Raw genomic sequence first — 18,484 nt, 5'->3', positions numbered from 1 at the left:
GTTGTAGGCCAATTGGGTGTAATTGGACAGCATGGGCCAAAAGTGCCAGTTACCAGGGCTATATGTCTAAATTTAAAATTTTAATTTCAAAAATAAACCATGTGCAGGAAGATAGATTTGTCAGAGATATCGTGGACTGAAGGGCGTGATCCTCCACTGTAGTGTTCTATGTTCTATGTTGTTGCATCTCTACTCCTATCCAGCTGTACAAATGCTTCTGTTATCTTATTGGATATTCTCAGACATTATGGGATTGTAGAACCGTACAACACAGAAACAAATTCTCTTAGCCCAAGTTGGCTATGAAGTTTATTGCCTATTTTTCCTCTACTAAAGGACCCTGTCAGCCAACTATCCAAGTGGCTGTCCAAATGCTTTATCTGCCTCCATGACATTTTCTCTCAGCTTGATCCAGGTATTCATCTCTCACTGTGTGGAAAAACATACCTTCTGATTTTTAAATCTGTTCCTCTCACCTTAAACCTGTGCCCTCTTGTTCTAGACTCCCCTGCCATGGGATAAAGATTCTGCCTATCCTATCTACGCTCTTCAGAATTTTATAAACCTCTTTACTCCAGTGAAAATTAATCCAGCCTATATGATTTCTGCTGCCCACCATATCAGGCATATCTTTGTAAATCTCCTCTGTACTCTCTCTGCTGCTATCACATCCTTTCTGTAGGGCCAGAATTACACTCAATCATTATTTTTAATTAGACATACAGTGGTAACAGGCCATTTCTGCCCATGAGTACGCACCGGGGGATATAGGTTAATTGGTCAGCACAGACTCATGGGCTGCAATAGCCTGTTACCGTGCTGTTTTTCTAAATTAAAAATTAAAAGGTTGGCTATTCCTGCTCTAAATCATTAGTATACAGAATTACAGACAGATTATTCAAAATACATTGTCATTTAAATACTCACAGCAAATAAAGTCGTGTACGCATTGATTCACTCACCCTTTGAATTCCATCATGAATTTTCTTCACACAATTCTCTAAACCATTTGTTTTGTTCATCATATTCCACAAATGAGCATATGTTTGTTCAAGTTCAAATGGATTTCGACCCTTAGTTTTGATTATTTGCAAAACCTCTGAATCGAGGACAGTGCCATATGGAACATCTGTTTGTTTGGCAAGATCCTGAAAAGATCTGCATCATGGAAAACATAAGTAGTTAATTCAGCATTTGTCTCCTTGTTGTGATATAATTTCAATAGTGTTTATCTCAAAGCATTTCAATTAAAATAGCTTCTAGTTTAGATGCATAACTTTAGCAGAATACACTTTTCTTAAGTTAGCAAAATTTAGTGGAAATCCATCTTTGGCACCTCTTGAGTTTGCAGCAAAAACAGAACAAAATCATCCAATTAGATTCAGCCCAGATGATTTCAAAAAGTGACAAGAGTGCACTGGATGTAGTAACGCAGATGAACACTGTCTGCAATGCTGAAGACCTGCACTCGATATAGCTGGCCCACCAGCAAACTATTCCTGTATGGTCGCAACTCTGGTATGCAGCTATTAATATGGAATTATAAAGCTATTAATAATATTAATTAATAATAAAGCTATTAATTCTGACCAAAGGGAAAAAGCAGAGACAGCAGGCAGTTTAAAGGTTAGCCACCGTAATAAGTTCACGAGGCATCGTTTGCTATTGGAGGTGAAGGCAAAGAAAATAGGTTGAAGTTGCCTTCCAAGGTTATCTTAGAATAGTCGGTAGATTTAGCAGTCCAGTCAAATCTGTGACTGAAAAGCTGTGCTACATTCTGCCAGAACTCATCTACTTACTTCTGAAGAGAGGCATCACTTCTATTTCCATATATTTTCCTTTTTTTTAAATTTTAAAGTGCTTTGCCTCTCCTGAACCTTCCTGTATCTTCAAAACATTTAATCTCTCTCAGGTACTCAGCCTTTTGAAATCTCTGTTCCAATCTTCCCATTGTCCCAGGTATTCCAGTTCTGTTGTTCCCCAAGGTTTGGCCCCCTTTTAGATAAGCCTCGGGCTTCCTTGGAATCCCTTGAATGTCCCATTAAGGAATATGTCACTGGCTTCCTACAAGCAGTAATTCAATTGTTCAACCTTCTCTAAAAGACTTTCCCACTCTGTGCTCACGCAAAGGGCTCATCTTGCCAATTTCCTTCTCTCCTACCCTACCCATCCAACGGTTGCTGTGGGCTTAGCGTCCCTTCTCTCTGATCACCTTCCAGTGTCCTGTTTTGTTGCGATAAAGTCCCTTTCCATCTATAAGCTTTCTGTGGATTATTGGACAGATGTTAGCCCTTGGTAGATATTTGATTTGTGTAACGACTGTTCCTCTTACAAGCAGCCTTTATTCTACTACCTGCTTTATCCAGCACTAGGCAGTAGAACTGAGGGTTTGATTTACCCCTTTTTCTCCTTTGTTAGTCTCACTTAGCTCTATTCCACACTTAAAATCCTCATCCTTACCCATAAGACAAATACGTGGAGGATGTTCTCCTTCAGCGCCTGAAATTTGTGAGTTCTCATCCTCAGGCAATTCACCAATGTCAATTCCACACAATTTCTGTCTTTCAATCTCTTGATCTCTCTTTCAAAATAAATTCCTCAAGCCAAATTCTCAGTAATATATTTAAACTTGGACATCTCATGTAGCCTCACATTGCCCATTGTCTTGATCACGAATAGAGCCATCTCTCATGCTTTCCTTTTTCCAATGACTCCTTCTATTTCTGTTGGTGTCACCCCCTGGAAAAGAACTCCTTGTAATCACTTGCTCATGCAATTTCAGAATTCCTATCTTCTAATCTTAAGCCCTCTAATTTGGAGAGAGTAGCAACGTTTTTACTGAGCATTATTAATTATTAAATAGGTTCACTTTGAAAACATTCCCACTCTAATTCCATATTAATATTATAAAGTTATTAATTCTGACCAAAGGGAAAAAGCAGAGACAGGAGACAGTTTAAAGGTTTTCCCAGAGACTCTGCAGTTCAAATTCACGATTACCCTTGCCAAAGTCAGAAATTATATTACCTGCGTCCTTGTCAAAGTAATGAATTAGATCACTTGTGGCTGTGTATGTGAAGCCATCTTTCCGCTTGACCTTTCCACAGAATGTTCTTCTTCCTTTAGTTTCATCATTTGATCTTTCTTGGCACCTCTCCTTGCTTTTCAGAAACAGCAATGGTTTTTTTTTCTACATTTTTATTTCCGGAGTTTTGTAAGAGCTTTTCTTTCCTCATTTGTATGCCAACCCTCAGTGATAAGGTCCAAAAATGAAAGGACCACTGCCAACTGAATGTTAATGAGGTGCAATTTGATGGCAACCATTCTGTCAAATGACTTCTCCAACTATATCCTTCATTTTCTCTCTCCCTGCTCTGAACATAACAATGTTGGTGTCACCTTCATTTGTGATTTGACCAATGTCCTATTTGTTGGTCAGAGAACACAGAAGAGTTCAGCGCAGAAATAGCCCCTTTGGCCCACATTTTAAACTTACTTGCTCTCCTCAAGCAACAGTTTTTCCAACCAACTCCCCTTAAAATCTTGCCCATTACTGCAGGCATGATCTTCTGAAGTGTGAAGACTTCCAGTTCCACACCTGCAGCCTATATTCAGGCACTACAGTACATCCCCTGTTCTTTACCGCAACCTGTGGAACCAAGCTCTGATTGCACTCCATATCCTAACCACCAATTCCTAGGCCCAGCCTCATCTTGTGCTCCTTTGCACACTTCTGTGGACAGATAAGGGTAACAAAAGTAAAATTTAAGATTGATTTCAAGTTTTCATTGGATAACATTAGACTCCAAATAACGTAAAAGAATAACCAGAAATAGTTATTCCTATGAATGGGTGAACTCTTATCACCAATAGTTTGCAACATTTATGGGAAGAAAAGGAAGCAGAAATAAAGCCAAGAATGAAAAATGAGAGAAATGATTAACTGCAACAGGTCTTGATACAAATATATGGGTTGAATCACATCTGTGTTTTGATTTGACCCATATACTGCATATACTGGTCTGTATTGGATGAAGTTGGGCCTGATATTGATTCCTTTCATCTCTTCTGCAATGCCAGTGGTTTGCAGGCTAATAGTTCCTGACGTTCTGCTGGCCTTGATACTATGGTCCTTCTATAATACAGACTCACCATGAGCAATGATAATGTTGCTGGCCATGGAAACTAAGCTCCTTTCCCTCGACTCCCCTCAAGTTCGTTTATTGTCACTTATACTGAGGTGCGGTGAAAAAAAACATTTTTATGCAATCCTAATGAATCCTTGCACAGCACAGCAATAAAAACACTGCAAAAAGTGCAGAGTTACCGAGAGATTAGATAGAACAGAACAAAGGCAACATGGTGTGTTGTAGTGTGTATTCAGAGGAGATCCTTGATGTTCAATGCTCTGTCAAAGATGATTTAAATATAAATTTAATTTTTTTTTACATTTAAATTTAGACATACAGCGCAGTTGCAGGCCATTTCAGCCCATGAGCCCATCCCGCCAAATTGCACCCAATTAATCTACATCCCTGGCATGTTTCAAAAAGTGGGAGGAAACCAGAGCCCCCAGGGGAGACCCATGCAGACACAGGGAGAATGTACAAACTCCTTACAGACAGCGCAGGATCCGAACCTGGGGTGCTGTAACCCCATTGCACTAACCACTATGCCAATCCAAACAGACAATGTCTTTTTTGTTTTTCCTTTTCGTTCTTGATCTTTGTTAGTTGAATTTAGGAAAGGATGCAAAACATCAAACATTCTAAAATATAAATGAATTTATATCACTGTTCTAACATTGAGATTATTGAAAAGGAAGGAAAAGAAAATCAAAAAGTTTACTTTTTAAAAACTATTTCAGTAAAAGTCAAAGAATACAAGCACATAAGCTGAGCGAGCTATGACTTATTTTCTTTCTTTGGCTTGGCTTTGCGGACAAAGATTTATGGAGGGGTAAATGTCCACGTCAGCTGCAGGCTCATTTGTGGCTGACAAGTCCGATGTGGGACAGGCAGACACAGTTGCAGCGGTTGCAAGGGAAAATTGGTTGGTTGGGGTTGGGTGTTGGGTTTTTCCTCCTTTGTTTTTTGTCAGTGAGGTGGGCTCTGCGGTCTTCTTCAAAGGAGGTTGCTGCCCGCCGAACTGTGAGGCGCCAAGATGCACGGTTGGAGGTGAGATCAGCCCACTGGCGGTTGGTCAATGTGGCAGGCTCCAAGAGATTTCTTTAGGCAGTCCTTGTACCTCTTCTTTGGTGCACCTCTGTCTCGGTGGCCAGTGGAGAGCTTGCCATATAACACGATCTTGGGAAGGCGATGGTCCTCCATTCTGGAGACGTGACCTACCCAGCGCAATTGGATCTTCAGCAGTGTGGATTCAATGCTGTCGGCCTCTGCCATCTCGAGTACTTTGATGTTGGTGATGAAGTCGCTCCAATGAATGTTGAGGATGGAGCGGAGACAACGCTGGTGGAAGCGTTCTAGGAGCCGTAGGTGATGCCGGTAGAGGACCCATGATTCGGAGTCGAACAGGAGTGTGGGTATGACAATGGCTCTGTATATGCTAATCTTTGTGAGGTTTTTCAGTTGGTTGTTTTTCCAGACTCTTTTATGTAGTCTTCCAAAGGCGCTATTTGCCTTGGCGAGTCTGTTGTCTATCTCATTGTCGATCCTTGCATCAGATGAAATGGTGCAGCCGAGATAGGTAAACTGGTTGACCGTTTTGAGTTTTGTTTGCCCGATGGAGATGTGGGGGGGCTGATAGTCATGGTGGGGAGCTGGCTGATGGAGGACCTCAGTTTTCTTCAGGCTAACTTCCAGGCCAAACATTTTGGCAGTTTCCGCAAAACAGGACGTCAAGCGATGAAGAGCTGGCTCTGAATGGGCAACTAAAGCGGCATTGTCTGCAAAGAGTAGTTCACAGACAAGTTGCTCTTGTGTCTTGGTGTGAGCTTGCAGGCGCCTCAGATCGAAGAGACTGCCATCCGTGCGGTACCGGATGTAAACAGCGTCTTCATTATTGAGGTCTTTCATGGCTTGTTTCAGCATCATGCTGAAGAAGATTGAAAAGAGGGTTGGTGCGAGAACGCAGTCTTGCTTCACGCCATTGTTAATGGAGAAGGGTTCAGAGAGCTCATTGCTGTATCTGACCCGACCTTGTTGGTTTTCGTGCAGTTGGATAACCATGTTGAAGAACTTTGGGGGGCATCCGAGGCGCTCTAGTATTTGCCAAAGCCCTTTCCTACTCACGGTGTAAAAATAAAGGGCAAGTTGGAGCATTAAAGATATCTGGCTTCTCAGCTTTATGTGGAACCAATTCTGGCCTAATGCAGTGGAACTTCTATACTTTTGCACTGTAATACTTGATATAAAAGTGCAAAAGCTCTGACATACCAACTCTAGATCTGAAATGTTTCTCTTCTGAACCACCAACTAGATATCAGTGCAATCCAACTTGTTATTTTATTACTGTATATTTTCAAGCTGTTCTTTCATATATAAATATCTTCCTTAGCCATTCTTTGGCTTGGCTTCGCGGAAGAAGATTTATGGAGGGGGTAAAAGTCCACGTCAGCTGCAGGCTCATTTGTGGCTGACAAGTCCGATGCGGGACAGGCAGACACGGTTGCAGCGGCTGCAGGGGAAAATTGGTTGGTTGGGGTTGGGTGTTGGGTTTTTCCTCCTTTGCCTTTTGTCAGTGAGGTGGGCTCTGCGGTCTTCTTCAAAGGAGGTTGCTGCCCGCCAAACTGTGAGGCGCCAAGATGCACGGTTTGAGGCGATATCAGCCCACTGGCGGTGGACAATGTGGCAGGCACCAAGAGATTTCTTTAGGCAGTCCTTGTACCTTTTCTTTGGTGCACCTCTGTCACGGTGGCCAGTGGAGAGCTCGCCATATAACACGATCTTGGGAAGGCGATGGTCCTCCATTCTGGAGACGTGACCCACCCAGCACAGCTGGATCTTCAGCAGCGTGGACTCGATGCTGTCGACCTCTGCCATCTCGAGTACTTCGACGTTAGGGATGAAAGCACTCCAATGGATGTTGAGGATGGAGCGGAGACAACGCTGGTGGAAGCGTTCTAGGAGCCGTAGGTGATGCCGGTAGAGGACCCATGATTCGGAGCCGAACAGGAGTGTGGGTATGACAACGGCTCTGTATACGCTTATCTTTGTGAGGTTTTTCAGTTGGTTGTTTTTCCAGACTCTTTTGTGTAGTCTTCCAAAGGCGCTATTTGCCTTGGCGAGTCTGTTGTCTATCTCATTGTCGATCCTTGCATCAGATGAAATGGTGCAGCCGAGATTGGTAAACTGGTTGACCGTTTTGAGTTTTGTGTGCCCGATGGAGATGTGGGGGGGGGCTGGTAGTCATGGTGGGGAGCTGGCTGATGGAGGACCTCAGTTTTCTTCAGGCTGACTTCCAGGCCAAACATTTTGGCAGTTTCCGCAAAGCAGGACGTCAAGCGCTGAAGAGCTGGCTCTGAATGGGCAACTAAAGCGGCATCGTCTGCAAAGAGTAGTTCACGGACAAGTTTCTCTTGTGTCTTGGTGTGAGCTTGCAGGCAATGAAATAGGGTACGATATAGTTTATAGCATCTTTCCTTTACAAATGCATAAAGATTTCCACTAATATTTACAGGCTGTTTTATTGAATGCCAAATGTAATGCAGCTTTAATATTTTATACTTAAGATCGATGCTAAATGAATTGAAAATATCATGACTGTGTTGGCATTAAGAGGATTCTTTTATTTACTATGAGAACTATGAATAAAGACATTTCACTGAAGGCTTCCACAGAACATTAACTAGAAATGCATCACTTCCTGAGTAAATGGGGAGATTAAAATTTTTGATGTGGCTTTTTAAACATAAGTTGTGGGCAAAAAAAAACTCCAATCCAGTGACTGTTTCAGCTTGAGTGGAGTTAACATTATTGTTAAACTGATGTTGTCATTCTAATTTAAAGATCATCTGTTTAAAATATCTTTGCAACTGAACTATTGATATAAATCAATACAATTTTGACAGCAAAAGGAATCAAGGATATAGGGTTTGTGCAGGAAAGAGCCACGGAGCCAATATTGTACTCATGAGCACCACTGATTGGCAGAAAAGGCATGAAGAGCCAAATGGTCTTCTCCTGCTTTTATTTTTTTATGCTCTTATGAATCCAAATTTGCTGCATTGTACATATATAGCAAGATCAAGGTGATTGAATGTATATATGATCAAGGTAAAACAAATACATAAAATATTACTCTCAATTATACTGTGTGTTTTAAATAAACCCTGAATCTAGCATTTATTAAACAACTATAAAACAGGATTCTGGGCTGATGAGCATCCACAGAGCATTAAACTGTATATAGGAACCATACAATCAGGAAATATTCCATACCACCAGTATTCATTTCTACAAGACAGCAAAATTAAGATTATAAATGGTGTTAAAAGGGATCAAGTCCATCACTACTTGCCCCAATAATATCAATATATGCTGGTATTTGGTTGCATCAAATCACGCATTGATCTAGGTGCAAACACATATTTTGAAGCAATCAAATAACAATAATTTTTTAATATTTTATGTTAATGGGCAAGATAGGAATGGCTCACTTGTTTGCATCTGGTGGGATGCATGTGGTCACGCTTACCTTTTGCAGGCCTTTCATTCCTGGAAATGAGATTGTCAATGCTTAAAATAGGCAAATAAAAGCATTTTACCATGAACAATATACAGACTGAGGACAGTGGGATGACCTGTGAATTACTTGACTTGAAACATAAGGGAGTAGATGAAACGCCCAACACATATGCACATTTCTTCTTCCTCAACACCACGTGCACAAGAACTTCAAAACAAATTGAGAAATCTATTGATCAAATCTGGTTTGATTTGATCAATACTAGGTGAACACTTTCTCACCATAACTGGTTCAGATGCAGATTGAGAATGCTCAAAAATGAGCAAGAATATGCTCTCTCGTGGGTGTCGGAGGGGACTGAAGCTCACTGCCTGATTTAGATAGCCGCATTACAATTCAACATTATTTGAATATTTAGGGAATTAAAGGAGTGTGGCTTGCAGAACTGTAGAGTTGCTGCTGGAAGGTTGAATGTAGATATGGTAGCCCATTTCAAATCTGCACAATTAAATATCTCATCTGTAAATTTTATCTGATTTGAAAAACTTAACGAAAGTCCACATATTTAAGGTGTTAAAAGAGATATAACACTAATCTGTGGCAAAGATATGAAGACAAGCAAAATACACAATTTAGATCTCTGGAATTTGTAATGATGTGGACAATATGATAGGCAACCCTCATACAATCAAGAAGAAATACTATAAATGAATTTTCACCATCAGATATTATACTGTTTATTATCAGGTGTCCTATTAGAAAGATAACAGTGAACATTTTTTGTATGATAACACGAATTGAAATAGAACTGAATTAATCATGTCTGATCATGATCAGGTTATGAAATCTGAGGAAGCAAATTATAAAGAATATTATTTGGGCTCAAATGCTTCAATAAATATTGGAAACTCAATAAAAGTATTATTTACTTTGAGTTATTATGAGGAACTCTATTTTTTAATCTTTATTTTAGAATTTTCATACATGTAGTACATAAACATTAATTCACATCCATCATATTGGTACTGGTTAATGCTGACAACAAACTAGAATTATATCCCCTCCCCTTAAAACTAAAACCCTCTCTAATCCCAATCCCCCAGACAAAATCAATCATTATTTATATATTTTTATAGTGTATAATAACATAAAAAGAAAAGGAGAAGAAAAATTACTGGATTGTACTAGGATAAGCCATGGTACACCATGCGTAACCATCAAATAGTTATCTGCTCCATCAGATGGGATCATAGGAATTGATGATTGGAAGGACAAAATTAAACCACAATACCTACCTTTTATATAAATGGGCTCCATATTTGTAAATATATATTGCATTTATTTTTCAAATTATAAGTATTTTTTTTCCCCATGGGATAGATTTTAGAATTTCTGCATGTAATCTGTCGACACCCAAACATGAGTCTGACTTTCAAGTAACTGCAAAACACTTTCTTGCCAATGCCAATATTCACAAACTTCCTCTGACTTCATGAAAGTTTCAGTTTAGGTTTGCCCCACCCACATTCCCTCACAAAAATAAGTCAGTATTTTGTGGGAATAAAATACCAGTAATTTGTTCTAGCAATTCCTCTACTTTCACCCCAAAACATCTCACTTTTCAAAATGTAATAAAGTACTTGCTTCTATACCACACCTAAAACATATTTGATAAATCAGATTTTATTTTATGCAATTTATATGGCATGATGTATAAATGATGCATAATTGATGCATAAAGTTATACTGTACCAATCTATATCAAACATTAATTGTATTGGACATAAAATCTCTGCACAAATCCATCCATGTTTGTTCAGCTATTGTAATACTCAAATCCTGTTCCCATTTCTGTTTAGATTTATAAAATCCAGGTTTACAAGTTGCTCTTTGTAGTAGAAGATACATTGGAGAAGTAAATTTCCAAGCTGTTCTTCATCTAATATGTGTTTCCACTTCACTGCATGAGGGTAACAAACTCTCTGATCCTAATTTGTCTCTTGGAAATCTTTTTATTTGAAACTAGCATAAAATTGTATTTCTAGTTATTCCATATTTATCCTTCATTTGTTTAAAGGACATTAACTATCCTTGTTCATAACAATCTATAATAAATCTAACTCCTTTATTGGACACAATTTCAAAAGTTTGTTATCTCACAAAAAAGGTATCAAAGTATTCTATCTTCCCCCAAATATCTATTAAATGCTTCAGTAAAGGTGTATCTTTACTTCCTGTCATCAACCTTGAATTCCATTTGTAAATAAAAGTTGCAGCTGACTTTTCTCCAATTTTCCCCAGTTCAAATATTAACCCATGCAGGTATGGTCTCTCCCTCAATAAAGGATGCAATGTATCGCATCTGAGCTGCTCTGTAATAATTATAAAAATTTGGAAGTTGTAATTTCCCCCAATTCATATTTCCTTGTTAATTTCTACATCTATACACTAGACATTTTACTTTTACATAAAAAATTGCTATTTTTATAAAAAAAAATCTGAGGTATTAAAAAAGGTAATGACTGAAAGAGATATTGAATTCTTGGAAAAATTGTTCATCCTTATGCAATTAACTCTCCCTATTAAGGTAATAGGTAACATCATCTACATTTTAAAAATTCTCTTCAAAGGTAGGTAGTTTAATTTAAATAAACTCTTCAAATTATTGTCCATTCTAATCCCCAAATATTTGATCCCACTTTTCGGCCATTTAAACTGAGTATTCTAATGACATATTATATAATCTTATAATCACCTTTTGTAAATGGCATTACTTCACTTTTATCCCAATTTATCTTGTAACATGAAACTTGTCCATATTCTTCTAACTAAAGATGTAATTGCAACAATTTTGTAATCTGCATTCAGTAAAGATATTGGCCTGCATGAAGCAGGCTTAAAAGGGTCTCGATCTTTATTTTTGGTATCACTGTAATTATTGCAGTAGAAAAAGATTTAGGGAAAGTACGTGTTACTGCAGCTTGATGAATTATATCCATAAATAGATGAATAGCTCTTTAAATTCCTTATAAATTTCAGCCAGAAAACCATCTTCCCCTGGGGTCTTATTGTTTTGCAAATAACTCATCGCTTCTTTAATTTCTAACTGGCCAATAGGGGAGCATAGGTAGATGTACTTGAGATAGATATCTATCAATTTTGTCATCATTCAAGGAAATCTATTGTATGGTTCCATTTGCCTTTCCTTTGGAGATGGATGACTCAAAGGGTGAGGGAGAATTTGTCATTCACCTATTTTAAAACAAACTTTTAAGTCATTCAACATGTAGCTCCAATTAAGACAGCAGAGAGATTTTTTTTTATTTGATGATTTGTATTTAATGAGATTAACAACAGGAAGATTCATTCTAAATGGAAATAGGAGAAGAATGATGTTACACAAGACACAACTTCCAAAATCAAAGTTAAATTTAATTGAATAATTCCTTCTTCTTCAATAGATAGTGTTTGGGTTTGAGAATGTTTTCTTCTATCTAATTTTCAGCATTCTGAGGTGAATAATGAGGTCAATGTTGACCCTTCCATAGATGGAATCCATGGATAGTTTGCGAGGTGGTGCACCCCTTTCCATACTCTCACGAGGCTTCTGCATGCTTTCAATGAAGGAGCTTCAGAATATCCTTCCCATCCAAAATATTCCATTTTCAGTTTGAGCAATCATAAGCTAAAGTCAGTGGGACTGTTGCAGCAGCAGGATTTGAGTTATCCCTGGGTAATATTATTTCACTAAAAATGTATTTTTGTTAAAATGGCTGGAAGTTTTACTTCTAAAATGATTAAATATCAGAGGTATTTTTCTTACAAACAAATATAATACTGTAATAATAAGATCTCACCTAATAGGGCTTTCAATTCGATTGGTGGTCAAGATAGCAGTTAGATTTGCAGTGTATGTCGAGATAATTATAAGGACAAAGAGCCACCAAAAACCCATCAACAAGCGAACTGCCAAAGTGTTCAGAGGAATTTCACCTCCTGTGCCTAGAAAAAGTAGAACACCAATTAGTATTTGCATGTTTCTAAATTAGCCCAAGTTTGATTATCAATAAGATATTGTGAGCAAATTAAGTTCTGAGCAGTTCATTAAAATTCAACTCCAATGCCCACAACTCCAAGGCAAGGAATATTAATTTAATTGCACCAATTTTAATTTTCCTACCTTATTTCATTGCTGTTGTGGAAGGATACCTCCTGGGTCTTAACAATTTTTTGAAGGACTATTAATTTGGCCACACATAAATTTAAATCTACCAAATGTAGTTTTGTACAAACCACCATCAGCAATGGAGACAAAGAAACTAATGCACATTTTAGTCATAATTTTTGATGCTTTTATTAATACATTTGAAAATGTATTTCTGGATTGGCATATGCCCCCATAATATTAACATTTTGTGATATAAAACATTCAGATTTTTCTAGTTTTTATTGTTTTCAATAATCAGGCAAATGCTTCAAGTCCCTTCATAAGGGCTGCAATTGGATTCATTAACCTTATTTTTTTTAAAAATATTTTATTTAAGAATTAAAAAAAATATATTAATATATACATAGTTAATAAAACCACAGCAAGTACAAATGTGGTAGAAAGAAAAAATTCAAAAAACACTTAAATCCCTCCCATCCTCCATCCTTCCCCACCCCTTACCCAACAAACCTACCCTGAATATAAAAGAGAAAAAAAAAAGGAAAAAGAAACCAGGAGAAAGCCAAAAATAAATTTAATACAATGATGGAGTTAAGGGTTACCAACAGGATGGGCATTCAAGAGACCTTCACACTTTCAAGCCAACATAGTGTAAATATGGACTCAATATTTTCAAGGAAGAATTATGTTTATTATGTAATTTAGGTTATTTTCTCAAGTGGAATACAAGTATGCAATTCAGCATGCCACCTCTCCCTCTCTAAATCCATATCTGATTTCCAAGAAATGGCTATGCACTTCCTAGAAACAGCTGAAGCCAATCATTAAAAAAATCAATTTGATACAGAGTTAATCTTAATTTAGAACTAACCACTTTAATAGTACCCAACAAAAATAACGTCAGATCCTGTAGAAGTTTAACCCTTAATATTTTCTCCAAATGTTTTTAACTTCTAACCAAGAAGGTTTTACTTCCTGATCACATCTAAATCATAAATCTGATGGTGCTGGATTCAATTTTTAAAACATTTTTGAGGAGTTAAATATAATTGATGTAGAAAATTATATTGAACCAGTCTATATCTAACATTGATCATTTTTGTCATGTTTTCCTTACATAGTTGCATCCAATCATTTTCATCTATTCGTTTATTTAAATCAACCTCCCATTTTAATCTTGATTTATGAATTCCTAACTTGGGAGCAACTTTTTGAAGTAATTTATACATCTCTGAAACAAACTTATTTGTACCACCCTAACTTATCAATGATTCTAATTCATTCTGCCTATTTTGAGTCATTTGATTGAATTATGGATAAGATAAATTATGAGAGAGGTAGAAAAGGTTTGCTCTCTCGAAAAAAATGCCTTTATATCAAAATAGACAGCTTCCTTTTTCTGTGAATAATCAACTTTTGAGGATTTGGAGTCAAATGGGGATTAAGAAAGTAGAGGATTGTTTTGAAGCTGGTATTGTTATTATCAGGTTTGGGCTTTCTCCGTTGATGTTAGGCTATAATTTGACACTACCTAGGCCGAATGAATTAGAATTCATTCACATTCTGGGAGATGATCACAACTCTAGGCTTCATCATAGCTTGCAAGGTTAGGGTACATGTGTTGATCACCATAATATGCTGGGTCTGCAGTAGTTTGAGCTGAAAAGTCTTAAGATATTAAAGATAAGGAGAACATGTGAAGAGGCTAAGAGTGGACAAGAACATGGAAGATGGAATACAATGTGGAATAAGATATTAAAGATAAGGAGGAACATGTGAAGAGGCTAAGAGTGGTCAAGAACATGGACGATGGAATACAATGTGGAATGATATTAAAGGTAAGGAGGAACATGTGAAGAGGCTAAGAGTGGACAAGAACATGGAAGAAGGAATACAAAGTAGAATAAGATATTAAAGATAAGGAGGAACATGTGAAGAGGATAAGTGTGGACAAGAACATGGAAGATGGAATACAATGTGGAATGATATTAAAGGTAAGGAGGAACATGTGAAGAGGCTAAGAGTGGACAAGAACATGGAAGATGGAATACAATGTGGAATAAGATATTAAAAATAAGGAGGAACATGTGAAGAGGCTAAGAGTGGACAAGAACATGGAAGATGGAATACAATGTGGAATAAGAAATTAAAAATAAGGAGGAACATGTGAAGAGGTTAAGAATGGACAAGAACATGGAAGATGGAATATAATGTGGAAAACCATGAGATCATCTATAAACTGAAAAGTTGACTTTTTGTTTAATTTTGGCAGGTTTATATATGTTCATTAACCAACCTGCCCTCGATGTACAACATTACCCCTTGAAAGTTGCATTTGTCTACTTGAAGCATGGAAAGTTAAAAGTATGAAGTTCTTGCACGTTTGCTTGTGTTCATAAAAATGAAAATGCAAAGCTAATCGCCATTTATCTGTTACATTCATTCCCTGCTGTTTCCTGAGCAGCTAAATTGTTAATTAGGTGGTTAGATAAATCCCAAATGGACTCTCCTCACATTATATATTTTGGACAGATAACAGTATGGATATACTGAATGGTTAAAAACTTTCAATGTTTAGATCCGCATTACAAAAACTGAATAAAAGCAATAAATTGATAGAAACAAATGGGACAGATTTGATAAAGAAAGACACAAAAGACAAAAGCAAATTCATGTAATTGGAGAGATTTCAAATAGACTGAAACTTGAAAGTCTGCAGATGTTGTGGTTGGAGTAAAAACCCAAATATGTTGGAGGAACTCAGCAGGTCACACAGCGTCCATGGGACGTAACTAACATTTCAGACCTGAGCCCTTTTTCCCTACTTGCCCCTGCTGATTTTCTCCAGAATTTTTGTGGAGGAAACGATGCATCATGATTTTCAATAGTTTCATTCCAATGTGAAATAAGTGCCAGCCACCAATGGCCTGGAAAGATATTTAAATGCAAGATTCCTTAAAGTGCATTTCAACTAGCAAATAGATTGAAATCCAGAAGCCAGAGAAAATCTTTAAAATTAAGTGGTGTTTGAAGATTAGCTGGGGAGTAGAGTGTAAGTAGATGCAAGAGAAGATGTGTGAGTACCATATAACCATATAACCATTTACGGAGCGGAAACAGGCCACGTTGGCCTTTCAAGTCCGCACTGGTTCACTGATTTTGTGCGCCCTCTTCAGGCATTGGTCGCAGTAGATCTTCATCAAAATTCAATTATCATGTTATAAAGTGCAATATTACAAGATCTTTAATTGAGTGTACAGTGTTGTATTACTTTGACACATTGTCAGACCAGATATTTCTGTCAGTTAAAAATAATTGCCTTCAAGGAAGTATCCTTGGTGTCGACCCATAGGCCCGGTCCTTACCTGTTGTGGGGATCGGCAGTATCCACCGAGGTCCGTAGGCCTCTTCCTGTTGGCACATGTGCTCGGACCAGCGCCATTTACGGACCCAGAGCGTGACAGTGTATGCGTGGTTGACATTCCCCAAGCAGCGGTGGTGTCAGCCATGGCCAGCATATCCGGCTGTATGCATGCACCATGGAGTGGAGTGACGCGTGGGCACTTGGCTCTGCCCCGGCTGCACCATGGAGCGTGGTTATACATGCATTCTCAGCTTGGCTCTGGCAGCGGTTGGAGCCAGAGCCACCAAACAACACAAAGGAGCATGTACACACTTAAAATGAGGTTCTACACCCAGCATCAGCAATTGGAAACCAGAAGGAGGATAAGATATGGGTTGACAATTTCTGTTGACCACTTTCAGAATAGTTAAGTATCATTTGAACATTATTTAGGCCTCTTTACCTTTTATATGAATGCTTTGTGGTTAAGAATCTACTACACAGAATATCAGAATAGAAAATTACAAGTTTTGTGTGTTAACAATAAAGATTTTAAGTACAACTGAACTTACATTGGAAATGAATGAAAACACGTCGCAAACAAAACCCTAACTTAGCCTCCAAGCGACTATATAAGCAACAGGAACAAAGTCATTACACTAGCAAGACCCTGAAAAAATCTATATATGTGAGGAGGCTAAGTCAGATGATCACCAGCAACTTGTATATGTGTTTGAGGCCTTTATTCTTCAAAACTAACTAGCAGAAGAGCAGGTAGATGCAAATAGACAACTGACATGTGGAGATGATGGTTATGAATATCATATTAAATGGAGAATCTATTAGAGAAACACAGTGGAAAACTACATAAATAAGGATGAATTGGCCATTAACTGACGTAGCTAATCACTGAGTATTTGTAATATTTATGCCCAGATGTTTCTTCGATCATTTTTTTTGTGAAAACGTGGAAAAATAAATAGGATGAGGTTGTTCTTTCATTCAGTGAGATCATGGCTGATTTATGACCAAACAATATTGCTACCTTTTGCTTTAGATCACCTGCAATGCTGTGTTCCTCAAAAAATGATTACATTTCTTATAATCTAACAGTTAACAGAAGAAAGTTCCAATCTGTTAACACACTCTCTGTGTTTCTAACTTTAGTCCTGTAAGACATGGCCCCAATTTTTCAAATGTGATGCTAATCTTGAGTTCTTTAATTTGCAGGTTCTTCCTCTTCAACAATCAATTCCCTTGAATATTATGGAAACATCAATCAAATCATCCCTAAACCACTTAAGTTCCAGACAATACACCCTACTGTATGTTATACAAACTCTCCTTGTAATTCACCACAGGTGTTCAAGTATCATTTTGAGCACTCACATTTTGCACTCTTCAAGATCAATTTTTTTTTGATGTTCACAAAGCTGTTGACATTGGGAAAACCAAACATAGATTGGGTGGAACTTTGTGGAGCATCTGCACTGAGTCGACTGGAGTGAATGTCAGCTTCTTGCCCTTGTTGCCTGCCACCGTATTTCTCCACTCCCTCCGCTACTCTGTCCTAAGGCAGAGAGGTTGACCACGTGATTCAAGCATATTGGACAATTTAGTTCAGAGGAGAAACTGGGGCTCTTTCCAACTGAGGAAGAATGGTTAAAAACTAAACTTATGAACAATTTCAATAAAGTAACTAGGAATAAGCTATTTCTATTGTTTGCCCAAGTAGCATAGAAAGTATAAAAAATGGCAGTGTGGCTGAAGCTGATGTAATGGCAATGCTGCTGCTTATGCGGACCCAGGGAAAGCGGAGACACAACGCTCCCTCGCAGGGTCTAACCACCCAATCCTACTGCAGACGATTCTGTACAGGCTTTAAATAGCCTGAAACATTGGTTAAACATCTTTATCTCTTTTGGATGCTGTGAGACCTGCTGAGTTCCTCAAGCATTTCTGTGTTTTTACTTCAATCGCAGCACCTGCAGACTTTCATATTTTGCTCCATATAACCACCATGCTCAGTGTGAAAAACCTGCCCCTCAGATCCCCTCTAAGGATTTCTCCTCTCACCTTGAGTCCCTGGTTTAAGATAACCTTACCCTGGGAAAAAGAATGTGACTATCTACCCAATCTATGTTGCTTATGTTTTCATATACCTTCATCAGATCACCCCTCAGCCTACTTCATTCCAGGGAAAACCATTCCATCCTATTCAATATCTCCTAATCCTCCAGGCCGAGCAATGTCTTTTTAAACCTTTTCTGGACCCTGTCAACCTTAATCATGTACTAATAATCTAAACAATTCAACAGTATTTACAA

The 18,484-nt window shown here is 38.0% G+C and overlaps 1 protein-coding gene across 6 annotated transcripts in view; it reads right to left on the bottom strand.

Moving 5' to 3' along the window:
• The window catches only part of LOC138743380 (glutamate receptor ionotropic, delta-2-like), a 338,391-nt gene that overhangs the window by 28,621 nt on the left and 291,286 nt on the right, over positions 1 to 18,484 (bottom strand). For all 6 annotated transcript variants that reach the window (XM_069898672.1, XM_069898668.1, XM_069898669.1 and 3 more), the window contains 2 exons: positions 12,504 to 12,648; positions 963 to 1,158 (listed from right to left, as the gene is read on the bottom strand). In XM_069898672.1, the coding sequence (XP_069754773.1) occupies positions 963 to 1,158; positions 12,504 to 12,648 (341 nt within the window). The remainder of the gene's footprint in view (positions 1 to 962; positions 1,159 to 12,503; positions 12,649 to 18,484) is intronic.

This window comes from Narcine bancroftii, chromosome 9 (genome assembly GCF_036971445.1).
Source record: "Narcine bancroftii isolate sNarBan1 chromosome 9, sNarBan1.hap1, whole genome shotgun sequence".
NCBI lineage: Eukaryota > Metazoa > Chordata > Chondrichthyes > Torpediniformes > Narcinidae > Narcine > Narcine bancroftii.
Note: the sequence above shows the minus strand (reverse complement) of the source record. Positions and strands in the feature narration are given on the sequence as shown.